The following is a 20976-nucleotide window of genomic DNA, read 5'->3' on the forward strand; positions in this document are numbered from 1 at the left end:
CCAGGCTGGGCTGCCGCTGGCCGACCTCAGCGGAGGCCACCTGATCTGAGGCCCATCGACCTCAGGACAGAGCCGAGTGTGGCCATCAGCTCCAAGGACACTCTGTGAGGTCACAAAAGAGAAACCTGCTAGTTTAGCAAGAAACAGTTTTCCTGCTCAGAGGAAACAGGAGGAAACCTGAAACCCTTCCGTTAGGACAAAGGAAGGGTTTAGGGAACCGAGGAATCTGGATTTATGAAGCAGCTGGGGATGTCCCATGTTCATCCTCCAACTACAAAAGTGACCCAGGTTACAAGTTTTGGGTGCAGGAATTCCCATTTCCTGATTTCACACTGTGGAAGGTGTCCAGGAAGGAAGTGGTCAGGTAGGACGTGGCACTGGACCACCCTCGATTAACAAAAGAGGCTGAAGGTGAATGGGATCGTTTGAGCCAGATGAGGTCACCTGAAAGGGTCCCTGGCCCTGCCGTGGAGGAGGTGCTGGGAAGTAAGATGGGGCGTGGAGGAGAGAACCCTGTCCACCAGCCCTGCATTTCTGCAGAAGCTCCTGGGAAGCTCTGTGGACGTGAACATGAGAAGGTATCCACCCCGTGTCAGAGGGCTGCTGGGGGTTAAAGACAGGAAACCCCACTCAGTCAAACAAAAGGGGAACAAACACCTCTTAACTCTGGAGGGCGAGAGGGTCAGAGGAGGTGGGGCAGCCAGGAATGACGGAGGTCCCGGCCCTGGCTCAGCCTGTGCATGCCCCTACCAACCACGCTCTCGCTGACCTTCGTAGAAGCCATCCTCGTCCATATCTCCATAGATGTAGAGGTACTTCCCCGCCGTGAGGGGCAGCTCAGCTTCTGGGTTCTCATTTGGCCCATCGAAGGGGTTGTAACTAAAGGGAGAAACAGAACCCACTCAGTGATGCTCTGGATGGAGACTGACCCCAGCCCATCCCTTGCAGAGTGCAGGGCCTCCTCTCTGCTGTTGCCTGGACATTTTAGACCCACGCGATGGTTTGGTGCTCATGGGTTGTCTGTGCACTGAAAACTCAGGCCATCATTGGCTCAACTCACACAGATTTAGTGCTAAAGGGTAATTCTGGAAGCAAGCTGTACACTCAGAGTCCTTTGTATCAGATGACATTTAAATAACTGCAAATAAAAATGTAATGAATCCTATAGTGGTTCAATATATATTATTGATCAAAGGTAGAATCATGTGACATACTCTTTAGTCATCTGCTTGCTTTTTACACTTTGAAATATGACATGATTATCTTTCCCCTCATGAAATATTCTACCACATCCTTTTTAATGGTTGTATAATATTCCACCAAATAGATTAACATACTTTATTGACCCAATTTCCTATGTTGGGCATTGATATTTCTTCAAACTTTTGGCCGATATAATCAGTGCTGCATCCAATATCCTTTTCAACATGTGTTTGCACACTTGTCCACTTTCTTTCCAAAGGTAAGTCCTTAGGGAGTATATTTGTTTGGTCAAAATTCTGTACATGTTAAAGGTCTTGGGTATGTACAGCCAAAATGTCCTGAAAATGATGCGCATTTTATCTTCCCCTCCCCATTAGGACTGTAAAATGCCCACCTTCTCAAGGCCTCAAAATATTGGAATTAACATTTCTTAAAGTCATGTTCAACTTGTAAATGAAACATGAGACGAACTTTTGATTTTCTAATTAAAAGGTTAATTAACTTAAAATGACAGGAAAGGCCTCAACAAGAAAATAAAGGTGACATTACTGGTTGTGGGAGATGATCGTGTAAACAAAATGAACAAAGAGGGTCACTCATCATTCTGTCACACAAAGGGGGAAGCTGCAGCCCCCTGGGATCACCCACGGACAGGGTGCCCTGCAGGGGATTCAGGATGGAGAAAACATGATGAAGCTTCTGTGCTTTGGATAAAAGGCTCTTAGATGGTTAAGAGGCACATCTAAGCAAGAATTTCAGTGACCCCAGATTCTGGCATCTTCCCAGACATACAAAAGCACTAAAATCACTGACTTGAGAAATGTGTTCTTTGCAATTAGCAGCACTATTTTTATGCATGACTACATGTATTTCCCAGCCAAAAAAATTCATATATATCCTGGCTCCTCCCCTACCACTGCAGAGCAGTTCCTCAGAGCTACAGAGGGGCTGTCTCCTGGGCCACAGTCCTCAGTAAATGCCCTGAATACAATGTAACGCGCAACTTTTACATTGTGCATTTTTCTTCAGTCGACAATAGCCATGCACGGTAACTGATCCTGGTGACGTGATGATGATTCACACGCCAGCAGCGCTGTGAGTTACCAGCACTTTCCTCTACGTGTTTTATTTGATCCTCATTAATGCTCAGTGAGGAAAGCAAAGAAGATATTATTATTCCCAATTTTAATGGCCATTGAAGTGCAGTGACTTGTCCAAATTCACAAGCTCATTAAGAGGTGGGGGTGGAACCAGAATGAAGGCCCCCTGATCCTCATCCTGTGTGGGTTTAACCACACCAAGCCGCTCTGTCCCTCAGAGTCCAGGGGTCCAGGGATGTCTGAGGGTTTTACTGAGTCAGTGGGAAAGCAGACAGATGTATGATGTGAAACCCCAGTGTGCAGAGTGAAGCCAGACACGGTTCCTGGCAGAGGGAATGGCACGTGCAAAGGCCCAGAGGCAGCAAGCAGGGTCCCTTCAGGCAACTGAGAACCAAGCCAGGTGGAGAAGGATGGGTGAGGGCAGGAGCCCCAGGGGAGCCCTGGATCAGAGGGGCCAGATCAGTGTGGATTTAACCTCCAGAGCTAACAGGTGTCAGGAAGGAGAAGTCACGTAGGGAGTGACATGATCATGTTTGCATTTTACAAAGCAGCCTCTTTGGTGCGGTGTGGATGGAGTAGCTAGCAGAGGAGGTGAAGCAAAGACCCTGGGCAGGGAGTGACCTTCAAGGTGATGGAAGGGGGGCTGCCTGGCTATGAGGGTAGGGGAACAGGGTCCCGAGGGCTCAAAGCTTTCTGACCTTGGGATGTGCGGATGTGGGTGTAATCACAGAGGGAGGGGGGCTGGATGTGGGGAGGCGGAAGGCCCAGGGTCCTGCTCTGGGTGCCTTACACTGACTAGGCTCAGAGAGGTTGAGGCTGAAAGTAGAGCCTAGAGTGGTCAGCGTGCAGACAACGAGGTCTCCCAGGGTGGGGAGGATGGAGCAGGAAGACAGGGGACCGGGTCCCAGACTTCAGGAAGGACCACATTTCACTCTTAGGAAGAGAGGTCTCAGCTTGTGAGATAGAGGGTGGAAGAGGCCAGCGGGGCAAGAGAACCATGGCCGCTGAGGATGGAGTCAACGTCCATCGGGGGTGGATGGATAGAGTGTGGTCTCCTTGAAGTCCACCGTGATCTGGGCATAAAAGGGAACAAAGCTGCAGTGGGTGAGCCTTGATGACACGATGCTAAGATGAGGAGGAAACTCCAGAACAGGGAACCCACAGCAACCGAAAGGTCAGTGGTTGTTTGGAGCTGGGGTGAGGATGGAGGGGATGGGGTAACCCCTGAAAGGGGCAAAGGTCTTGGTGAGGGGATGGAAATGTTCTCATGGACAGTGGCAATGGTGGCGTGCACTGTGAATTGCACCTAGATACTGTCATACAAAGTGAAGTAAGTCAGAAAAATAAATACCGTATAACATTGCTTATATGTGGAATCTAGAAAAATGGTACAGATGCACTTATTTGCACAGCAGAAATGGAGTCACAGATGTAGAGAACAAATTTATGGTTACCAAGTGGGGAAAGGGGAGAGGGATGAATTGGGAGATTGGGATGGACATATACACACTACTATATATAAAATAACTAATGAGAACCTACTGTATAGAACAGGGAACTCGACTCAACATTCTGTAATGACCTATATGGGAAAAGAATCTAAAAAAGAATGGATATATGTATATATATATAACAGATTCACTTTGCTGTACAGCAGAAACTAGCACAACTCTGTAAATCAACTATACTTCAATTTTAAAAAGTAATTTTAAAAAATAAATGGGGGGATTGTAAGGTGTGTGACTGACATCCCAGTAAAGCTGTTTAAAAAGAAGGCTGCAGGAGGCATGTGTCAGGTGCCCGCTGGACTTCAGGCGGGAGGCCCCCTGGAGCCTGAGCGAGGGTTATCCTGCTATTCATGGGTGGCGGGGGGTGGGCACCTGGCTGAGGAGGGGGCAGGAGACAGGAAAGCAGAGGCAGCACCGCAGGCAGCTCCCGGAGCAGAGACTGGGGGCTACGTGGGGCAGGGCTTCTCCCATTGCAAATTTGGGGAAACTTCTAAGCCAGTTGCTGAGTAAGGACAGTGTTTGGCTCCAGGAGGAAACACCTCCAAACCCCTTTACCTTCAAGCTACTCCTCCGGGGATCCGAGGGGTGTTTGGGAAACAGATCTGCAGGATTCTCTCTGGGACTGTTCTCTGCGCTATTCACAATGTGGTTTGATTTGGTTGGGGATGGGGTGGGCAGTAAACACACAGGCATAAAACCATCATCAGGAAAACACAAAGAGCACCAGAGGAGGATGAAGGTGGAGCTCGATGAGCACCCTGGCTGCGGCTGGTGACCATGGTGTTGGATGCACACTGGTGGAGCCCTCATGCTTTCTCTGCCTGGTTTCACGCTGGCTGAATCCAGCCTCTGGCTGCCTCAGCTCTCAGGCACCTTCCCCAAATAAGGCCTTGTCTCCCCAGGAAAGTGGAGGGAGGGTGAGTCCAGCGGATGGATGGGTGGACACTGCAGCCTCGAGGGACCAGTCTCATCGTTGGGAAGGGCCCAGCTGGTGAGGGAAACAAACCCAGAAGCCAGCTCAGCATCCCGGCCGTGGCCCCAGCTCACCAGCCTGGAAGGCTCTGCCTGAACAGCTGTGCCCAGCCCGGCTCCACACACACAAAGGAAGAACCATCCTCCTATCAGACACAGGGTGGGGCTAAGCCCTCCTTCCAGGGTGCCCAGACTGGTGTCCTCAAAGCTCTCCCCAGCGCTGTGGCAATGTCCCCATGGACCATGTGAAGGATGCAGGTGGGTGCAGCCTCAGCATTCAGATGGGGGGGCCTCCTCAGGGGCCGGCTGGCATCCTCATCCAGGAGCCCCCAACCCAGGGCAGCTATTCCACGGGCTTCCATCACCTGAACATCAGAGGTGGGTTTGCAATGGTGAAATTAGTGGGTCAGCAGAAAGTAATCCACTAATCATCAGAATAGTTACCAGAAATGGTTCTCATTGGAGAAAGCAAAAGGCATCGATGGTATATGGATGGGCTAAAATGAAAGTCACCCCCACCATCTCCGCGTGAACAAAGTTTAAGGATCTAGTGAGGGCGGCGTCCACCCGTGGTGACGCCTCCTGAGGTTTAATTCCTAAACCATTCTGTGCACAGCCTCCATAACGGGGACTCTGGTTGCCCGATGACAACTAGGGGGGCAGCCGCAACTGCCTCCAGAACACTGCCCTGACTGCCCGGCCAGGGTGGCAGGCAGAGTCACTGGAGCGCCTGGAAAGACAAAAGCCTGGTCTTCATTGAGCGTCAAGTACAGGAAGTCTGACTGTTCCGTGTCTGCTTATGGTGACTTTGATTCATCCATCACTGTGCACCTGGAAGACTTGGGGTGGAGGCTTGTTTCTTTATAATCAGGCGGGGAAGTTTCAGGGAGGCAGCTAACTCTCACCCATCTCCAAGCTTTCGGTGGCAACCACAAGGAATCTGAGGGCCGTGCGTGATCAGACTGGCTTACGTTGGTGGATGCGGACACACGGGTCCTCCAACGAGAGTTCAGCTCCGCAGCTGTAATGGCTGAGTGTCGTGGCCCCGGCACTGGGCAGACAGGGAAGATGCTGGAAAGGGGCCCAGCAGGGGGCTCTGGGCAAGGGGGCCCCTCTGAGTCTCAGCTTGCTGCCTCTTGGGGGTGAATTGTATCCCCCAAAGGAGACATTCAGGTCCTAAGTCCTGGCCCCTGTGGAGGTGAGCTTATTTGGAAATAAGGTCTTTGCAGGTGTGATCAAGTTAAGATAGAGTTGTAATGGAGTAGGGCAGGCCCTAATCACAGGACAGGGGTCCTTATAAAAAGAGGAGGGAACACACAGAGACCCACAGGAGAGAGGACCATGTGAAGATGGAGGCAGAGATTGGAGCAGGGAGTCTACAGCTGACGGACGTCAAGGATGCCGACAGCCCGCAGAGGCCGAGAGGCAGCACGGTCCTCGCCTGGAGGCTTCAGAGAGCACGGCCCTGCCCACACCTTGAGTTCCCACTTCCGGCTTTCAGAACTGGGAGAGAATGGATTTTGGCTGTTTTTAAGCCACCCAGTTGGCGATAGTTTTGAGTGGCAGCCCTGGGAAGCTAACATACTATCCAAACTCTTTCTATTGGAACGGACAAACTCTTGGCATTCGCCAAAGCCTGGCTAAACTGCCCGCCTTCTCTCAGCACTTGGGAAGGGTCCCCTCAGCGCACAGAGCGTTCCCACCCCCATCACCCCATCTGCCCCCAGGCCACCTGCACTCACGAGTGCTCAGAGGATTCAGAGAGGAGCATGGCTCTTACCTATAGCGGGCGACACACAAGTGGACCTTGCCCGAGTGCCTCTGCTTGGCGGTGTTGGAATCCCGTTCATTATCCATCTGTTAAAGACACAACGGATATGCAGGTTACTGAAGTTGTAGGCATCACATTTCATGCCGGAGACACACAGGAAATCCCTTCCACAGTTCCCCTGAGCTTTTTCATCTCAGATGGTGAGACCCCCCACAAGATGCTGCCACCCTCGGGTTCCCGGTCTTGGGTGTGACCCAGAGACGGGGCGGGTCCCTCACTTCGGGCTCCTTGGGCACACAGAAGACTTTGATAAAGAACTCATCTTCCCCAATACTGTATGATATCACTTCTATGTGGAATGTAAAAAATAATACAAATGAAGAACAGAAATAGACTCACGGACACAGAAAACAAATTTGTGGTTACCAACGTGGGGGAAGAATTAGGAGTATGGGATCAGCAGATACAAACTACTATATATAAAATAGATAAGCAAACAGGATTTACTGTATAGCACAGGGAACTATAGCCATTGCCTTATAATAACTTATAATGGAGTATAATTTGCAAAGATACTGAATCACTATACTATACACCTGATACGAACACAATATTGTAAATCAACTATACTTCAATAAAAATTAATTAAAAGCTACTTTCAAAAAGATCTCGTCTCCCCACACCCAGATTGGACTCAAGGTGAGGACCGTCCCCCCCTGATGTAACAAGGCCTGAGACGTCACTGCCCCAGACCCTGCCAGGCTCCTTGGAGGACAAAGGTGGACAACGCTTTGTGCTCTGGCCTCCAAGGGCTCAGCGCAGGGAGGGGCGCTCTCACGTGTGGATGGTGCCTGGTTCCCCCTGGAATCCTGATCAGAGAAGGTGACATGGGGCCTCCTTCCTCCCTATGCCCCCTCCCCCCACCCCTCTCCTATCTGCTGAGTCTGCAGGACAGGAGGATGCTGCTGTCTGCAGGGGTTTCCTTACACTGGCTACAACTGTCTTGGTGTCGGAGAAGGGAAGGAGAGGGCACTGGGCTGGAGGACGGGGTGGCTTTTCTCCCAGGGGAGGGTGGGAATGACCTTGAACCCCCCCCCCCCGGAGAAGAAGGCTGGGGACTCCTGTCTGGCCGCTCTGGACACTCCCATCCCCCCGTGGGAGGGGGGTCTCCCAAGAGTTAGACCACATCACTTCCCATCTCAGGGCCTTTCAGTGGTTTCCCCCTGGACTGGGACCAAAAGTCAAGAGCTTCCCCACAGCCTCAACTCGCTTCCCGAGCTCCCAGCTCCTCTCCAGCCCTATGGGCTTCCCCTGGGCTCCTTCTCACAGGTAAACAGACCACGAGTGGCCGTGGCCGAGAAGGGCTGCCCTGTCCTCTGCCTTGTCCCTCCAGGTCACTGGCTTGTTGGGTTCATGACACTCACTGTTACCTGACTTTTAGATGTTGACTTATGGTCATTCTGCCCATGAGACCAGGGACTCCCCCATCTGTAAACTGGAGCCCTCACATTCTGGCACTTGGTAGGTGCTCAATGAATGGAGGTGAAGGGAAGAGAAAGGGGGCCCTGGGGAGAGAGGGGGAGGGCCGCCAACACCTACAGCCCGCATCACGGTGCAGCGGAGCAGCTGCCTCGGCCAGGAAGGGACTCACGTCTGATTCAAATCTGCATCTTGGGCTGCCGGATCTTGACAGAAAGGTGGGCTTGACAGACAGAGGCTCTGGCTTGTCACCCGTGAGTGGGAGGGGCCGGATATGTTCCCCAATCACAGTGCGGCTTCCAACGGAGCTCTCCTGACCTGGACACCAATGTAGGAGCAATTTGAAAGAAGACACAAAGGAAATAAACAAAGCGCACTAGTTACTGAGGCTTTGCACATTTCACATATGTTCTTCACAGAAGATAACTGCATGTGGAGAAAGCCCTATCAATCCATCAGGAGGACATTTGAAAGCAAATTGATATTAAAATGCAAGGCACTTTTGTCATATTTGCTGTAATACCTATGATTTATGTCATGTCATAAATTTCTCAAGCTTATATTTATACCACTCTTCAACAGATTAGATGGTTTCCGTCTTATCAAGTAGGTAACCTTCCAGAATCTGTTAGAAACTCTATTACCCCTAAACCCTTAGTTGTGTAATAGCACAAAATTAATAAAAATTTGTAACTGAATGAAAAAAAAAAAGTGCACTGGTCATTTGCTTTCCCCGTGTGTCTTTCCCCATCTTTGGCATCAGTCTTGGGCTTTCATTTTGGGACCCACCCATCTCCCACTCTTCATCTACACCCTTCCCTGCCCCCCGCCCTGGGTCTGGGCCGTTCATCTGGCAGAGTCCACTCCTGGCTACATCAATTGTTTGGTGGAGATGGTGGTGCTGCACATGAGATGGGAAGGTCCAATCAGAGAGAACTTCATGGGAGTCATGGGCAAAGAGGCTCTCCTTTTCCCTGGCTTAAAATGGAAAGGAGATAAGACTCAATGGTACTGCAGCCACATTGCCACCAAGAGGAGGAAAGTCCACCTGAGAATGGAGCCTGTTCATAGGAAGAGGAGCTGGAAGATGGAGAGGGAGGAACTGGATCCAGCTGGCATGGCTGGAGCCCCTGAATCCAGCTGTTGGCTGAAGCTAAACCTACTGGCTCTTCACCTACTCTGCATGATCAATAAATTCCTTTCTGCTCACTAAAGTTGACCTAACCTTTGCTGTCACTTATGACTGAAAGTGGCCAAATGGCCAGCTTTATGGTTAAAAAATACTTTTGAAAAGAGACTCACTAGGCCCAAAGTAGGTCTCTGCCTGTCCTGTCCTCAAGGGGTGGGGGAGAACTGAGCACCTTGACCAGTGCTGGCCTGGACGGCCAGAGTAAAGTCAGGAGTGTTTTTTAGGATCATATGTGAATTACAGAAGCAGCTATTTCCCATCTCAAGTTCTCACTGCCTGGGGGCCTGTTGACGCTCCTTCCTGGTTTTGTCTAGTCTCTGGCTGTGGCTCTCCCATCACAGAAATGGCGCTACTGGGAAGATGACTCACTGAGCCCAAATCAGGAAAAACATACAGTATAAGAATCATTCCCATAGAGGCTGCATAGTAGTCACCCCCAGAGAACCCCCATGGCGCCCACTGATTAAGAGAACTGAGAACCTGGGGGGGCATCACTGCAGCAGAGAATTGATGCTAAAGTGGACCTGGGGCCCCTGCTAAGAGGCCAGATCCAGAGAGAGGCGGCCAGGCTCTGGGCACTTCCCAGGACCCCAAAGCCAACAGCAGTGCTTGGCATACAGCAGGTGCAAACTCAATATTTACTGAATTAATTGACTCCCACAGTCTCAGAAAGCTGGCTGAGGATGGGGCCTGGCTGCAGGGTGCTTCAGTGCTGCAGTGGAGATGTGCCATCCCGACAACACAGGACTCGCCTAGACCAACGATCTGTGAGTGGAAGTGATGTGTCCCACTTTGGGATGGAAGCCTTTTTGAGCCAGTGTCTAATTTGTTATGCTTCCTTTCCCCTGTGATAGAACATTCCAGATGGAGAATGTTCAGCATTCCCAAGTGAAGACAGTGTGGAACCCATTTCCTGAGCCAACCTGAGATGGAGTGGGATCGAGAGAGAGACTTGTGTTATTTTAAGCCCCTGAGATTTGGGGATGTTTGTTACTGCAGCTGAACCTAGCCTGTCCTGACTGATACACTGACACTGGAAATAGCAGGGGGTGACGCCACCAGCAAAGGTGAAATGAATACAGTAGAGTCACTTCGTATCCACATTTTACTTAAACAAATCCAGTTCTCTAGAGAAAAATATTCTGATGTGTGTGGCACTTTACCTGCCCTTCTGCTCTCTGAGTGAATGTGAGAATAGAGACAAAATCATGCAGTGTCCTCAGCTGCACAGCCCTTCATGATCCATGTGCTTCAAGATATGTATTTTCTGGAAAATATGGCTGCTAAGCTCAAATCAATGACTTTATCTGGTGTTTCATCAAAACCCATCTCCAATACTGGAAGGAAACTGGCTGTGTAGGTGTAGCCCTGGGATATGACATGTCCCATTCCTAGGAGACTTCCAAGGATAATTCTTTCCCTGCGTGATTTCCCCCTTGCCGGTTGCAGAGGTGACTCCACTGCATAGAAGGCCAGTCCCTTAGAGACTCACAATCAAGCAGTCCTTGTCCTCCTCAACCTCAGGCAGACCCAACCTCAGGCAGAAAGCCCTGAAGGGGACACACAGAACACCTGACGGGACCTGCTCTGATCCTGCACTGGCCCTGCCCACTCTTTCTGCCCCCTCACCCTCCCATCCTGTGTAAGGAGGACAGGCCAGCCCAGCAACGAGTTCCTGGTCACTCTCACCCTTAAATTGGCTCCTGCCATCTGCTGTCAAAGAATGACCTTGAGAGTGACTTCAGGGTTGCACGAGGAAGCCCCCTCTCAGGCATTCCTCCTGTGACCAGGGATGCCAGCTCACCAAGGATGATGCCAAGTGTGCCCGGCTTTGCCAGCAGGGGCCCCTCATGGGCGAGGTAGCAGTTTATTAAATGAGCTGGTCTGTTAGCACGATGGCTCTTGCAAACGGCTAAACAGAAGCCTTGGTGCAAACTTATCCTTCTACCAGGATCTGAGACACAGTCCTGTTTTAGTTTTGTTTGTTTTGTTCTTAGCGTCCATTTCCCTCCATCATGAATCAGATCCTTTTGTCCAGATCAATCTCGACACCGAATGAATCAGGTTAATAACTGCTCGCCCTCCACTGACCCATGAGCTGAACTAACACATTCTCATGCTGTGCAGAAAGGAATTCATGTAGAGGCCCCAGGGCTGCTACTTTTAGGAGGGCCTGTTTGCAAGTTGGGCTGGGCTGCGTATGGGAACACAGCTTCTAAACTGTTCTTACACCAATAAGAAAGACTTCCTAAGTGACAAGGGTGTTTCCCTGTAACTAGACTGCATGCACAGCCTGGTTGTTGCCAAGCACCTGCTTTCTCTGGCAGTCTGGGGTTCTGGCCCGTGCCTGGCAGAGGTCCACATGACCAGCTGCCAATGGACCCCGGATGCTCTGTCTCTACTGGGCAGCCCTGGGCATCACCACTGCACACGTGTGGCTGCACTTTTTTGGTGCTGCCTGGCAGGCGCTCTGGGTGGTCCTTCCGGAGGCAGAGGGCACAGGATGCCTGCAGGTGGATTCCTCCAGACGCCCATCTCTGTTCCCTTGGGACCCCGTGTGCCTGTCCTGTGTCGCTGTAACAGGTCTGAGCCAGGAGGACAACTCTATGCTGAGTCCTGGGACTCACCGACCATGCCGGGGACCTGGGGACCTTGAAAAGCATGCATGGCCTAGCTTGTGTGAGCCCCCAGCCCCAAACCTTCTCATCCAGTGGGAACTGGAGAAGCTGCCTCACTCCATCTCACTCTCCAGGGCTCATGGCTCAAACTTCGTTTCTGGGAGGCATCTTCTCCAATCACCCCATCTAAGTGGCCCTGGGTCACTTGCTCTCTTGTCACGTGACCTCCTGGGCCTGTCTGAGTGGGAAGCTGCCTAGTCACCCATCTGTCCGCTTCTTTTTGTGTGTGTCCCCCCACCCAGAGGGGCTCCACACAGGGCCTGGACACCTGCTCAGCATCATGACCTTGGCACCTGAACACAGCCTGGTGGTGGTGGTGGGGACCCTATGCTCAGAACTTGGCCATGGGATTGGGGGGGTGTCCAGACTTGCCTCTCCCTCTGTCTTGTGTGTCATGGCCACTTACTATTCTCCCGACACATGAGCAGGACAGGAAGGGAGCAGGAAGGTGGAAAAAGCCAGGAAACATCATTTATCAAGATACATGCAGCATTATGTTATTTTAATAACAAAAAGCACCCCAAAGAACTTATTCTATGTTCTGATAAGAATCAGGAGAAATCTGGAAATGCTCTCCCTTTTATGGAATTCCAAAGTGGGGTTCTGACACTCATCTCCCCTAAATTTAAAAATATCAACTGTTTTACTGGAGGATAAAATTGGGCCTGTGACCCATTTAACCTTCAGTGGAGAGAAAGTTCCGTGACTGAGCAGGTACTTCATCACCTACACTGGGAACCTTCCATGAGGTTGAATTAAATGCCTCTGTGAGTAAGATTAAAGCCCCCGCAACCACGCAAAGTCATACCTTCCTGCTCCCCACCTCTGCATCCTAAACACAAATGTGACCAGACAGCGTTAAAATCCACCACTTACTACCCCTGCCTTTGTTGGAACAGGCAGTTCCAAGTACATCAGAATGTCAACCAGATGGCACTGGATGAAAAGAGGGGAAACAAGGGAAGCTGAGAAGCCCACCTGGCAGATCCCAGCACAGACCTCGGAGCCAGACCCCTGGGTCCGAGTCCTTGCTTGCTGCCTGTCTGGGTGACCCACGAAGCCCCTCAGCCCATGTTGTCAGTAGAATGGGGTTTAGACCGTGTTCGAGGCCATGGTGGTCGACACCTATCAGGGGCTTAGGACAAGGTCTGGTGTGCTGGCCGTGCATGGGAAACGCCGGCCATCCTGTACCATCCCTAGTCCTGCTCTTCTGGCCCCTCCCCTGGGTGTGGTGAGAGGCTCTGTCACACCTCCCCAGCTGTGCCGGGCTTGATGGCCACCCCTTCTCCATTATGGCTGAGGTGGGAGGGAGGGAGGGAGGGAGGTCCAGGCACTTACCTTTGCTGATGCAGGGAGCCAGTCCGTTCATGAACCTCGGGAAAGGCTTGCCGGGGGACGAGGGGACATCCAGGGAGGCCACGGAGCTGCCGCCCAGCAGGTCGATCTTGCCGGCGTGCTGCCGGAACCGCTCCAGGTCCCGGGACAGCAGGCTGAACTGCTCACTCTGCGCCCGGCACTTCTCCTCCAGCTCCCGCACCTTGCACTGCGCGGCGGAGACCCGGACACGCAGTCAGTGGGCAGCCCGGGCTGCCAGGGCCCCGTGTGTCTGTGCATGCGTGTGTGCAAGTGTGTGTTGCACAGGACTGCATGCTGCCTGCGCAAATGTTGATGACAGTGTGTGTGCATGTGTGGACTGTGTGTGTGTGTTGCATGGGTGTGCACAAGACTGCATGCTGCGTGTGCATGTGTTGATGACAGTTGTGTGTGCGTGTGTGTAGCGGGGGGCTGCTTCCTGCCTCCACTCGAGAACAGTGTCTGAGCAAACCACGCTTCCTGTGCAGCCTGGCCATCGGCCAGGTTCCCTCTCAGGGCGAACGTGGGAAAGCACAGGAGCCAAGACACCCTGCAAACACTCAGATCCCAGCCAACTGCGGATTGTTTTGGGCTCTGCATGCAGCCCAGGCACTTTGTGGTTGGCACGCCTCACTGTCGCTGCTTGAAATTTGGAGCGTGAAGTGGTGACACAGCCCAGCTTTGGGGACAGTTCCGTTGCTAACCCATGGATGCAGTTTTCTCGTGGGGCCCCCCACCTCTAAACTGCAGAACCCCAAAGCACCCTGCTTTAGCATCAAAGGGGACTGCTGTCTGCTGGATTGGGTTAGCAACATTGTTGTCATTTGCAGACACTGGAGACACCTCGGAGCACTAGGGAGGCACAGTTTCACGGGCACACACGGCAGGGAAAGGCACCCCGGGCAGCTCCCTCCATTAACCCTCATCTTTGCCTCCTCCTGGTTCTCAGTTGGGCGGGCATGATCCAGCCACTCTCACCTGTGCCCCTTGGGAACCATGGTCCACACTCCCTGCACTTCCTCTCCTGGTGCAGAAGCAAGGCCCTGTCTCCCGTAACAAGAACTCCCTGTGCTGGTCCGCAGGTGGGCGCCCACCCAAGGAGGGTCCACTCTGCTTCCTCCCCTGAAGGCTCCCTTCCTGGCACTTTCCGCCCCCTCCCCCACATTCTAGTAGCTTCCTGATTATTTCTCATCTGTCTCCATGACTAGATCATTTAGGCGCCAAGCTTGTGCCTTCTGGTTCCCTGGTACACCCTCAACGCTTTGCAAAGCATCAGCAGCACATCGAAGGGGCTCAGTAAATGTTTGCTGAAGTGGTGAAGAGGGGAGTCCTGATTTGCAAGCATCATGTTCCTCGAGGCAGCAGCTGGTTTCATCCACATGGAGGTCCTGCCTTGTCTCCCTTTCTCCATCACTGATAAGTGGAAAATCCCATCTGCTGTTTTATTAACCATGTGCTCCATCTGGATTCCACCATTAAAATGTCTGCTCCACGAAGGCAGGAATTTTTGTCTGCTTCTTTCCCGCTGTGTCCCCAGCACTCGGACTAGAGCTTGGTACCAAGTCAGGGCTCGATAGATGTTTGGTTTCATGCAGCTGTGCACACAGGGATGCAGGACCCTGGTACACTGACGCTCTCTTCCTCTTCCTCCTCTTCCCCTTCCCTCTCCCTCTCCACGTCCCTCTTCTCCCTCCACTGGCTTTAAGCTTTTCAGTTCCTTAGGCCAGAACAAAGTGCTATTTATGTCTGAGATCATGGAATTCTAAAAATAGACTTAACAAATCCCAAGCCAATAATTAATTTCTTCGATTCATTTCAAAAAAATCAGCAGGATTCTTCTTTTAAAAGGCTGAATGAGCTGGGCTGTGATCGCTGTCACCACCGAGGAAGGCACAGAATTGATGCCGGACTCCCCTGGGCACAGGTAGGGATGTGGAGAGGTCTGCTTCCTGCCAGGCACCCCGCATCGGGGAGATGCAGTGCCCGTCCAGGAGCAGCTCTGACCCCAGGATGGCGACATCAGATGCCTCAAGGCCAAGGGCTCTGAACCATGAAGATCAGATGTTCACTCCAGGGCTGGAACAGCTGACAACAACAGCCTCAGGCAAGAAGGGCATTAGAAGAGCCCTGAGCTCACCAGTTCCTCCAGGTGTGCTACCAGGTGCCATGGTGGTGTGGGGGTATGTTAGGTAATTGTGGAAGAACAGAAACACCATTTTAATGGCCACAGCCTCACTGTGATGTGCACAAGAAAAATATAACCGGTAGTCACATCCTTCATGCCAAGTGTGTGTGAAAAATGAACTCACTCAAAAAGTAGATAGAGTTTTCATTGGTGTAACATTCATGAAAGGACCAAATTAAAGTGATGGAGAGCTGATGAGTGGTTGTCAAGGTCTGGGGTTGGGGAAAGGTCCGAGTACTAAGAAAGAACACGAGGGCTTGCCTTTGGGGGCTTCTGTATTCCTGGTTGTGGTTCATAAATCTATACATACCATCAAATCCCATAGAATTAAACACCAAAGGAAGGGCAAAGAGAGACCCTCTGTAGTTTGGTTACTGATATCGTGCCTGCGTCGTCTTCTCAGTTTCAGCGGTGTACTCTGGTCACCTATGATGCTGTCTTGGGGAGCTGGGTAAAGGTACACAGTGACCATCTGTGCTATTTTTGTAACTTCTTGTGAATCCCAAATTATTGCAAAATAGAGAGTTTTAGGAAGTGAACAGATTTAAAGAAAATATGAAATATCCATGGAGGTGGCAGGAAGACATGGAGAAAATCTCGAAGGTGGTGGATGAACAGCTGGTGTTGTGGGGACATCAGGTCAGGAACCTTGAGTGTTCAGAGCAACTGAGGTCTCAGGAGCCCACAGGAGGTTGGGCGTCCGAGGCACCTGGAAACAGAGGCACCAGGCAGGAGCTCTAGATTTGCTGGGGGTGGTGGAAGGGTGGGGGGGCACAGAGAGGGCGGAGAGAAGACTGCGTGCGCCCGACAGGACCTGCAGACTCAGACAAAAGCAGAGAGAAAGGTCGAGGCTCACCCAGGGGCGCTGAACCGCTGCACTCTGGCTACCACCGCTGGCCGGGCCAGGACCCTAGCTCTCAGAGGGCCTCCTTCCAGGGAGCGTTTCTTTGTTCAGGGTCCGCTTCCCTGACGGGGACTGTGACGGGTGGTTTTCCCCGGCAGCTGGCACAGGACGTGCCTGTAGAAAGGGGAGCTGGCTCTGATGTGAGTGATGAGGGAGGGTCCTGGGAGCAGATGGATTGGAGCTGACATCAAATCATCACTGTAAACTGAACATCCACAGAGGAGGTGGGGGATGCCCATGAGAGGAAGGGAGCGGGGGCAAACCCCCAGGATCTTGGGGGCCACGGTGAACCAGGACGTGTGCTTTCTGTCCAGGGGGGTGTCTACTTCTCCACCTCGGTCCAGACCCACCCTGGGCTAAACTTCCAGTTTTCAGGGAATCTTCATTTTGATGTAAAAGCTCTCAACCATTAAACGTTTTGGAGGGTATTTCGAAGGCTTACAAACAGTCTGTCCTGACAAAACTCATGTAGAGATGGATATGGCCAGGGGCCACCACTTTGTGATTCCACTTTACGTGACAATGTGGGTAGGAATCCCAGCACCAGGTCAGATGCATTGGATGACCCTCGTGGCCTTGTGCATGGGCTCCAGCTGCATCCGTCTAAGTCCCAGACACACAGAATGATCCCCACAGGGTCTGGGGCCAGGAACTCTGGGATCTATAATATACAATCCTTCTGGACAGACAGCATATGTCCCAGGGACTTGAACTCCATTCTGGGGCAATCGGTGCAGTAACTGAGAAGCCCACCCCAGGGTCAGTCAGTGCAGATGTGGGGAAGTCTTCACTCCAGAGGCAGCTGCCCCGAAGTCATCCACCGCTTGCATTTCCATCCATGCTCAGGCATGCCCACTTAGTACGGCCAGTAACAGAAAAAAATTGGTAACCCTAACCCTAACCCTAACCCTAGGCATCATGAATGGGAGACAAGGGCATCTGTTGGTGAAATTAAAGGTATTCAAAATATGGGATATCTTAGCACTAGCCCCCTCTTGAGTAGTGCATAAGACCAGTAGATTTTGGGATATGGCAGCCAAGGCTGGGTCTCAAAGTGGTCCTGGGTCCAGATACTGATTCAGAGGATTTCTGCTTGCCCAAGACCACCAGGGCAGTGGCCTCCGCTTCTGTGGGAGCTGGTGGAGGATGCTCCCAAGAGGGTAGAGAAGAGGGGTGTGCCACTTCGTGCCTTCTCGTCAGCAAGTGTTTTGTAGTACACGTCTGCACATGTGCGACAATTTGGTTTGAGACTTGCTTCCATTGTGACCTGGGAGCGAAGCTTTAGGGCTAAGCCTCTCCCACCTCACATTTCTATCCCAAAGATTCTAAGAGTCGTGCATAATCACACCTAATTGTTTGCCCCTCTCTTTCCAATTCCTTGCTATGTTTCTCCTCTGGGTATCCAAGGTCATGGCTTCGCGACAGCAGGATGCCAACTCCCAGAAGTCAGGCAGCTTCCAGATGCCTTTTCTCACTAATTTCAGAGGGAAAAGGTCTCAACAATTGATAGATGAGAAGTAGGGACCCATTCAACTGGAAGAACATCCCACAGGCAAGGAACCTTCACCAGGCTTTCCTGCTGTTTCCCTTTTCCAGGAAGGAGACAGGTTTTCCTTTTGGAGCCTCCAAGGACACAGTCTCCGGGCCTGGCTGCAGCTGGCAGAGGCTGGGTCTCCGATGCTGAGCACGGCAGCTGGGGCTAAGTGCCTCCGATGGCCCCCAAGCTGCTACCAGGAGGAACTGTTTCCAAATGATGCAGAAAGAAAACAGCAACCGCACTGTTCTGCCCCGGCTGGCTTATTGGGATGTGAAGATTGATTTCAGAATTCACAGCCCCATCACCTCCTGGCTGGGTGGTAAGGCCAGGGGGCCAAACCACGCCCACTTGACTTAACCTGGCTGCTTGCATGTCCCCACCCCAGTTTCTTCCGGCTCTGCTTCTCCCACCCCAGAGACCTGCCACCTGCAGCATCAGGAGTGGAGGGCGGCTGCGTTCTGACCACAGCGGGAACAGATGGCACAGTCATTGGGCACGTAAACTCTAATTGGAATAAACAGCGGAGGCTTGCAAATTTGGTTGTGGGTATTTATAAAGATGAAGGAAAACACATCCAAAGACGTGCCTGCCAGCATTCCCAAGGTCCCCCACTCCATCTCTCTCCTGACTTCCGGACTTCATAAAAGGCAGCAGATGAGTTGGGCGCTGTGCCCTGTAATTAGTGTCCAAACCGGGACCGTTTTGAGGGTCCAGGGATGCTGTGAACACTCGTACGAGCACAGCAAAGCCGGAGGTGGGGGGCGTCCCAGGCGGACTGGGTCACCCTGCGTAGGAGCGATTTGGGAGTAAGTTGTTCCGTACTGTGTCTTTATCTGTAAACAAGGTTCGTGATGCTATTTATTATTTACTGAATACCTACTATGTGCAAGGCCCTTCTGGGGGCTTTCTATGCATGATTACTGATGGCCAGAGAGACTCCGTGGGGTCAGCTGGTGTAAGCCCATTGTATGAATGAGGAAAACAAGGCAAGATGGACTAAAGACCAAGGTCATACACCCAGTAAGCGGCAGGATATACCCAAGCCTGTGTGACTCCGGGCTCTGGGCTACGTCTAGATCTCAGACACCCCCACCCACTCACTCACTCAGGGGACGTGGAGGCAAGTAACATAAGCTCATTGGGCCTCAGTTTATTCATCTATAAAATGGGGGAGAAGTTTGACTTCCAGAACAATGGCAAATTGAAAGTCCAGATTCTGGCAGGCATGATAAGGGCTCCACAAGCAGAAACTAAGATCTTTTGTCCTCTGTGGGCCAAGGACAGTATCAGAGGGATGGCTAACTAGTGACTCAATCAACCCTGCTTCTCAAACAGCCGAACTTCTGCTTTTAGCAAAGGTGATGATGCATTTCAGCCTGTGCAAATATATTAGAATTTCCCCGCTTTTTATCATCCGTGGGAGACACTGAGGGTCCCTCCATACTCTTTCACCGTGATTCCCAGTTAAGAACTACCCTCCACTGACAGTTTCATACCCACACCTGCACCAGCTCTTGCCTGCAACTATCATATACACTGAAAAACCCCATCAATTCATCTGAACCTGCTCTGAATTCCAGAATCTTGACAAGCAACTGCTCTGAATTCTAGAATCTTTACAGGACAATGCCATCTTGATACGAAAATGTAACAAAGTATAACCAAGAGGAGACTCTGGTGAAGATAAGTCTTTAATTCATGTTTTGCATCCTATAATGTGTGTGGATTCAGCACTATGAAAACACAAATGTCTTAAACATTTGCTTTGGTTCACATGATTAATTAAATTAATCAAATTGTCCAACTAAAGCACAGTGAGTTCTGCTACTGGTGGGTCTGGGCCATTTGAGTCTTTTGCTTCTGTACAGACAGACATTAGTCACAGAGGTAGCCTGTGGGCGGATAAACACCTTTCATGGATGGGACCTCAGAACCAGGGGCTGCCCATTGACTGTAGCTTTTGGCCTTGGGGTTCCAGATGTGGTGGGAGGTGGAGGAATTAGGGGGAGGAAGCTGGAGTCAGAGGCAGTCCTGAGTGGCTGAACCCCAAAGTACCTGAGTATCCCCGGGTTCTTTGTCCTCAACAACCACGTCCCTCAGCTAAGACTCATGGATACAGGGTTGCCAACACTATCCCAGGCAGGCAGAGATGCCCCATGCCCACAACAATTCCTGGGGGAAAAAGAATTCCCAAGAGATTTAAATGCAGAGCATTAAGTGTAAACTTTTTCATCTGAGCACTTCTCAGTTTCTCAACTTGGCTACTATTCTGTCACACTTTAGTAACAAAATTGCATTGCCCTGTAAAGATTCCAGAATTCATATGTGGTAGAGCCAAGCCACAGGGACCCCCCACCCAGGGAGAGTGCACTTCCCAGCCTTTCAGTGAAGTGGGGCCAGGTCACTATCTCTGGCCAGTGACCCACAAGCAGAGGTGACATTTGTGGCTTCTGTAGCTGAGACACAGAAGAGTTCTCCCTGCTATGGTGACCAGCAAGCCATACGCTCTAGGTGGCACAGCCTCAGGATACGGGGAGGCTGGATCCCTGAGTCACCACGTGGAGGGGAGCTTCCTGGAGTGTTTGCATATCTGCAGCAGAAAGAAATGAACCTTTGTGTGCTGAGTGCAAGATTCTGGTGTTTGTTACTACAGCACACCCTGGCCTAACCTAACACACATCAGAGACCAAGTTCATCTGTTTGATGGACCAAACATATTCATTTACCCACAAGCACACTCCCTTGCCAGATGGTCACTGGGCATCTTAACACAAGCCAGGCAGCAGCATGGTACCTGGGGCCTTGTTCAGGGACCCACGGAAATGTTCTTATTTTAATTTCCTTTCAAATCAGAGCAAAAGTGAATAGAATAATAATGAATTCAACCTGGATGATATTCATCTTTGTACCCAAACAGATGTAAAATATAATTTTTAATATTTTTATGGAGGAAGGGATCCAGGGAAGCAAAAGGAGCCCAGGGTCCATGATAGTCACTGTGCAGCCCAGATACTGGACCCTTGCCTCCAGATGAGGCTTCTCTGCTCTCAAATGAGACCTGGGGATGAATGCAACCTGTTAAGGCTCCTCCCAGTGT

At 51.3% G+C, this 20976-nt stretch overlaps 1 protein-coding gene across 2 annotated transcripts in view; it reads right to left on the bottom strand.

The window, feature by feature from the left end:
- RIMBP2 (RIMS binding protein 2) overlaps window positions 1-20976 on the bottom strand; it is a 173803-nt gene that overhangs the window by 55850 nt on the left and 96977 nt on the right. The window contains exons 8-11 of one of the 2 annotated variants that reach the window (XM_057747233.1): window positions 13239-13443; window positions 8206-8351; window positions 6564-6640; window positions 770-879 (exon numbers count right to left, since the gene is read on the bottom strand). In XM_057747233.1, coding sequence (XP_057603216.1) covers window positions 770-879; window positions 6564-6640; window positions 8206-8351; window positions 13239-13443 — 538 coding nt within the window. Of the gene's footprint in view, window positions 1-769; window positions 880-6563; window positions 6641-8205; window positions 8352-13238; window positions 13444-20976 lie in introns of those variants that run through there. The other variant, XM_057747234.1, reaches the window with a different exon arrangement.

The sequence above is a fragment of the Hippopotamus amphibius genome, chromosome 8 (genome assembly GCF_030028045.1).
Source record: "Hippopotamus amphibius kiboko isolate mHipAmp2 chromosome 8, mHipAmp2.hap2, whole genome shotgun sequence".
In the NCBI taxonomy this organism is placed as follows: Eukaryota; Metazoa; Chordata; class Mammalia; order Artiodactyla; family Hippopotamidae; genus Hippopotamus; species Hippopotamus amphibius.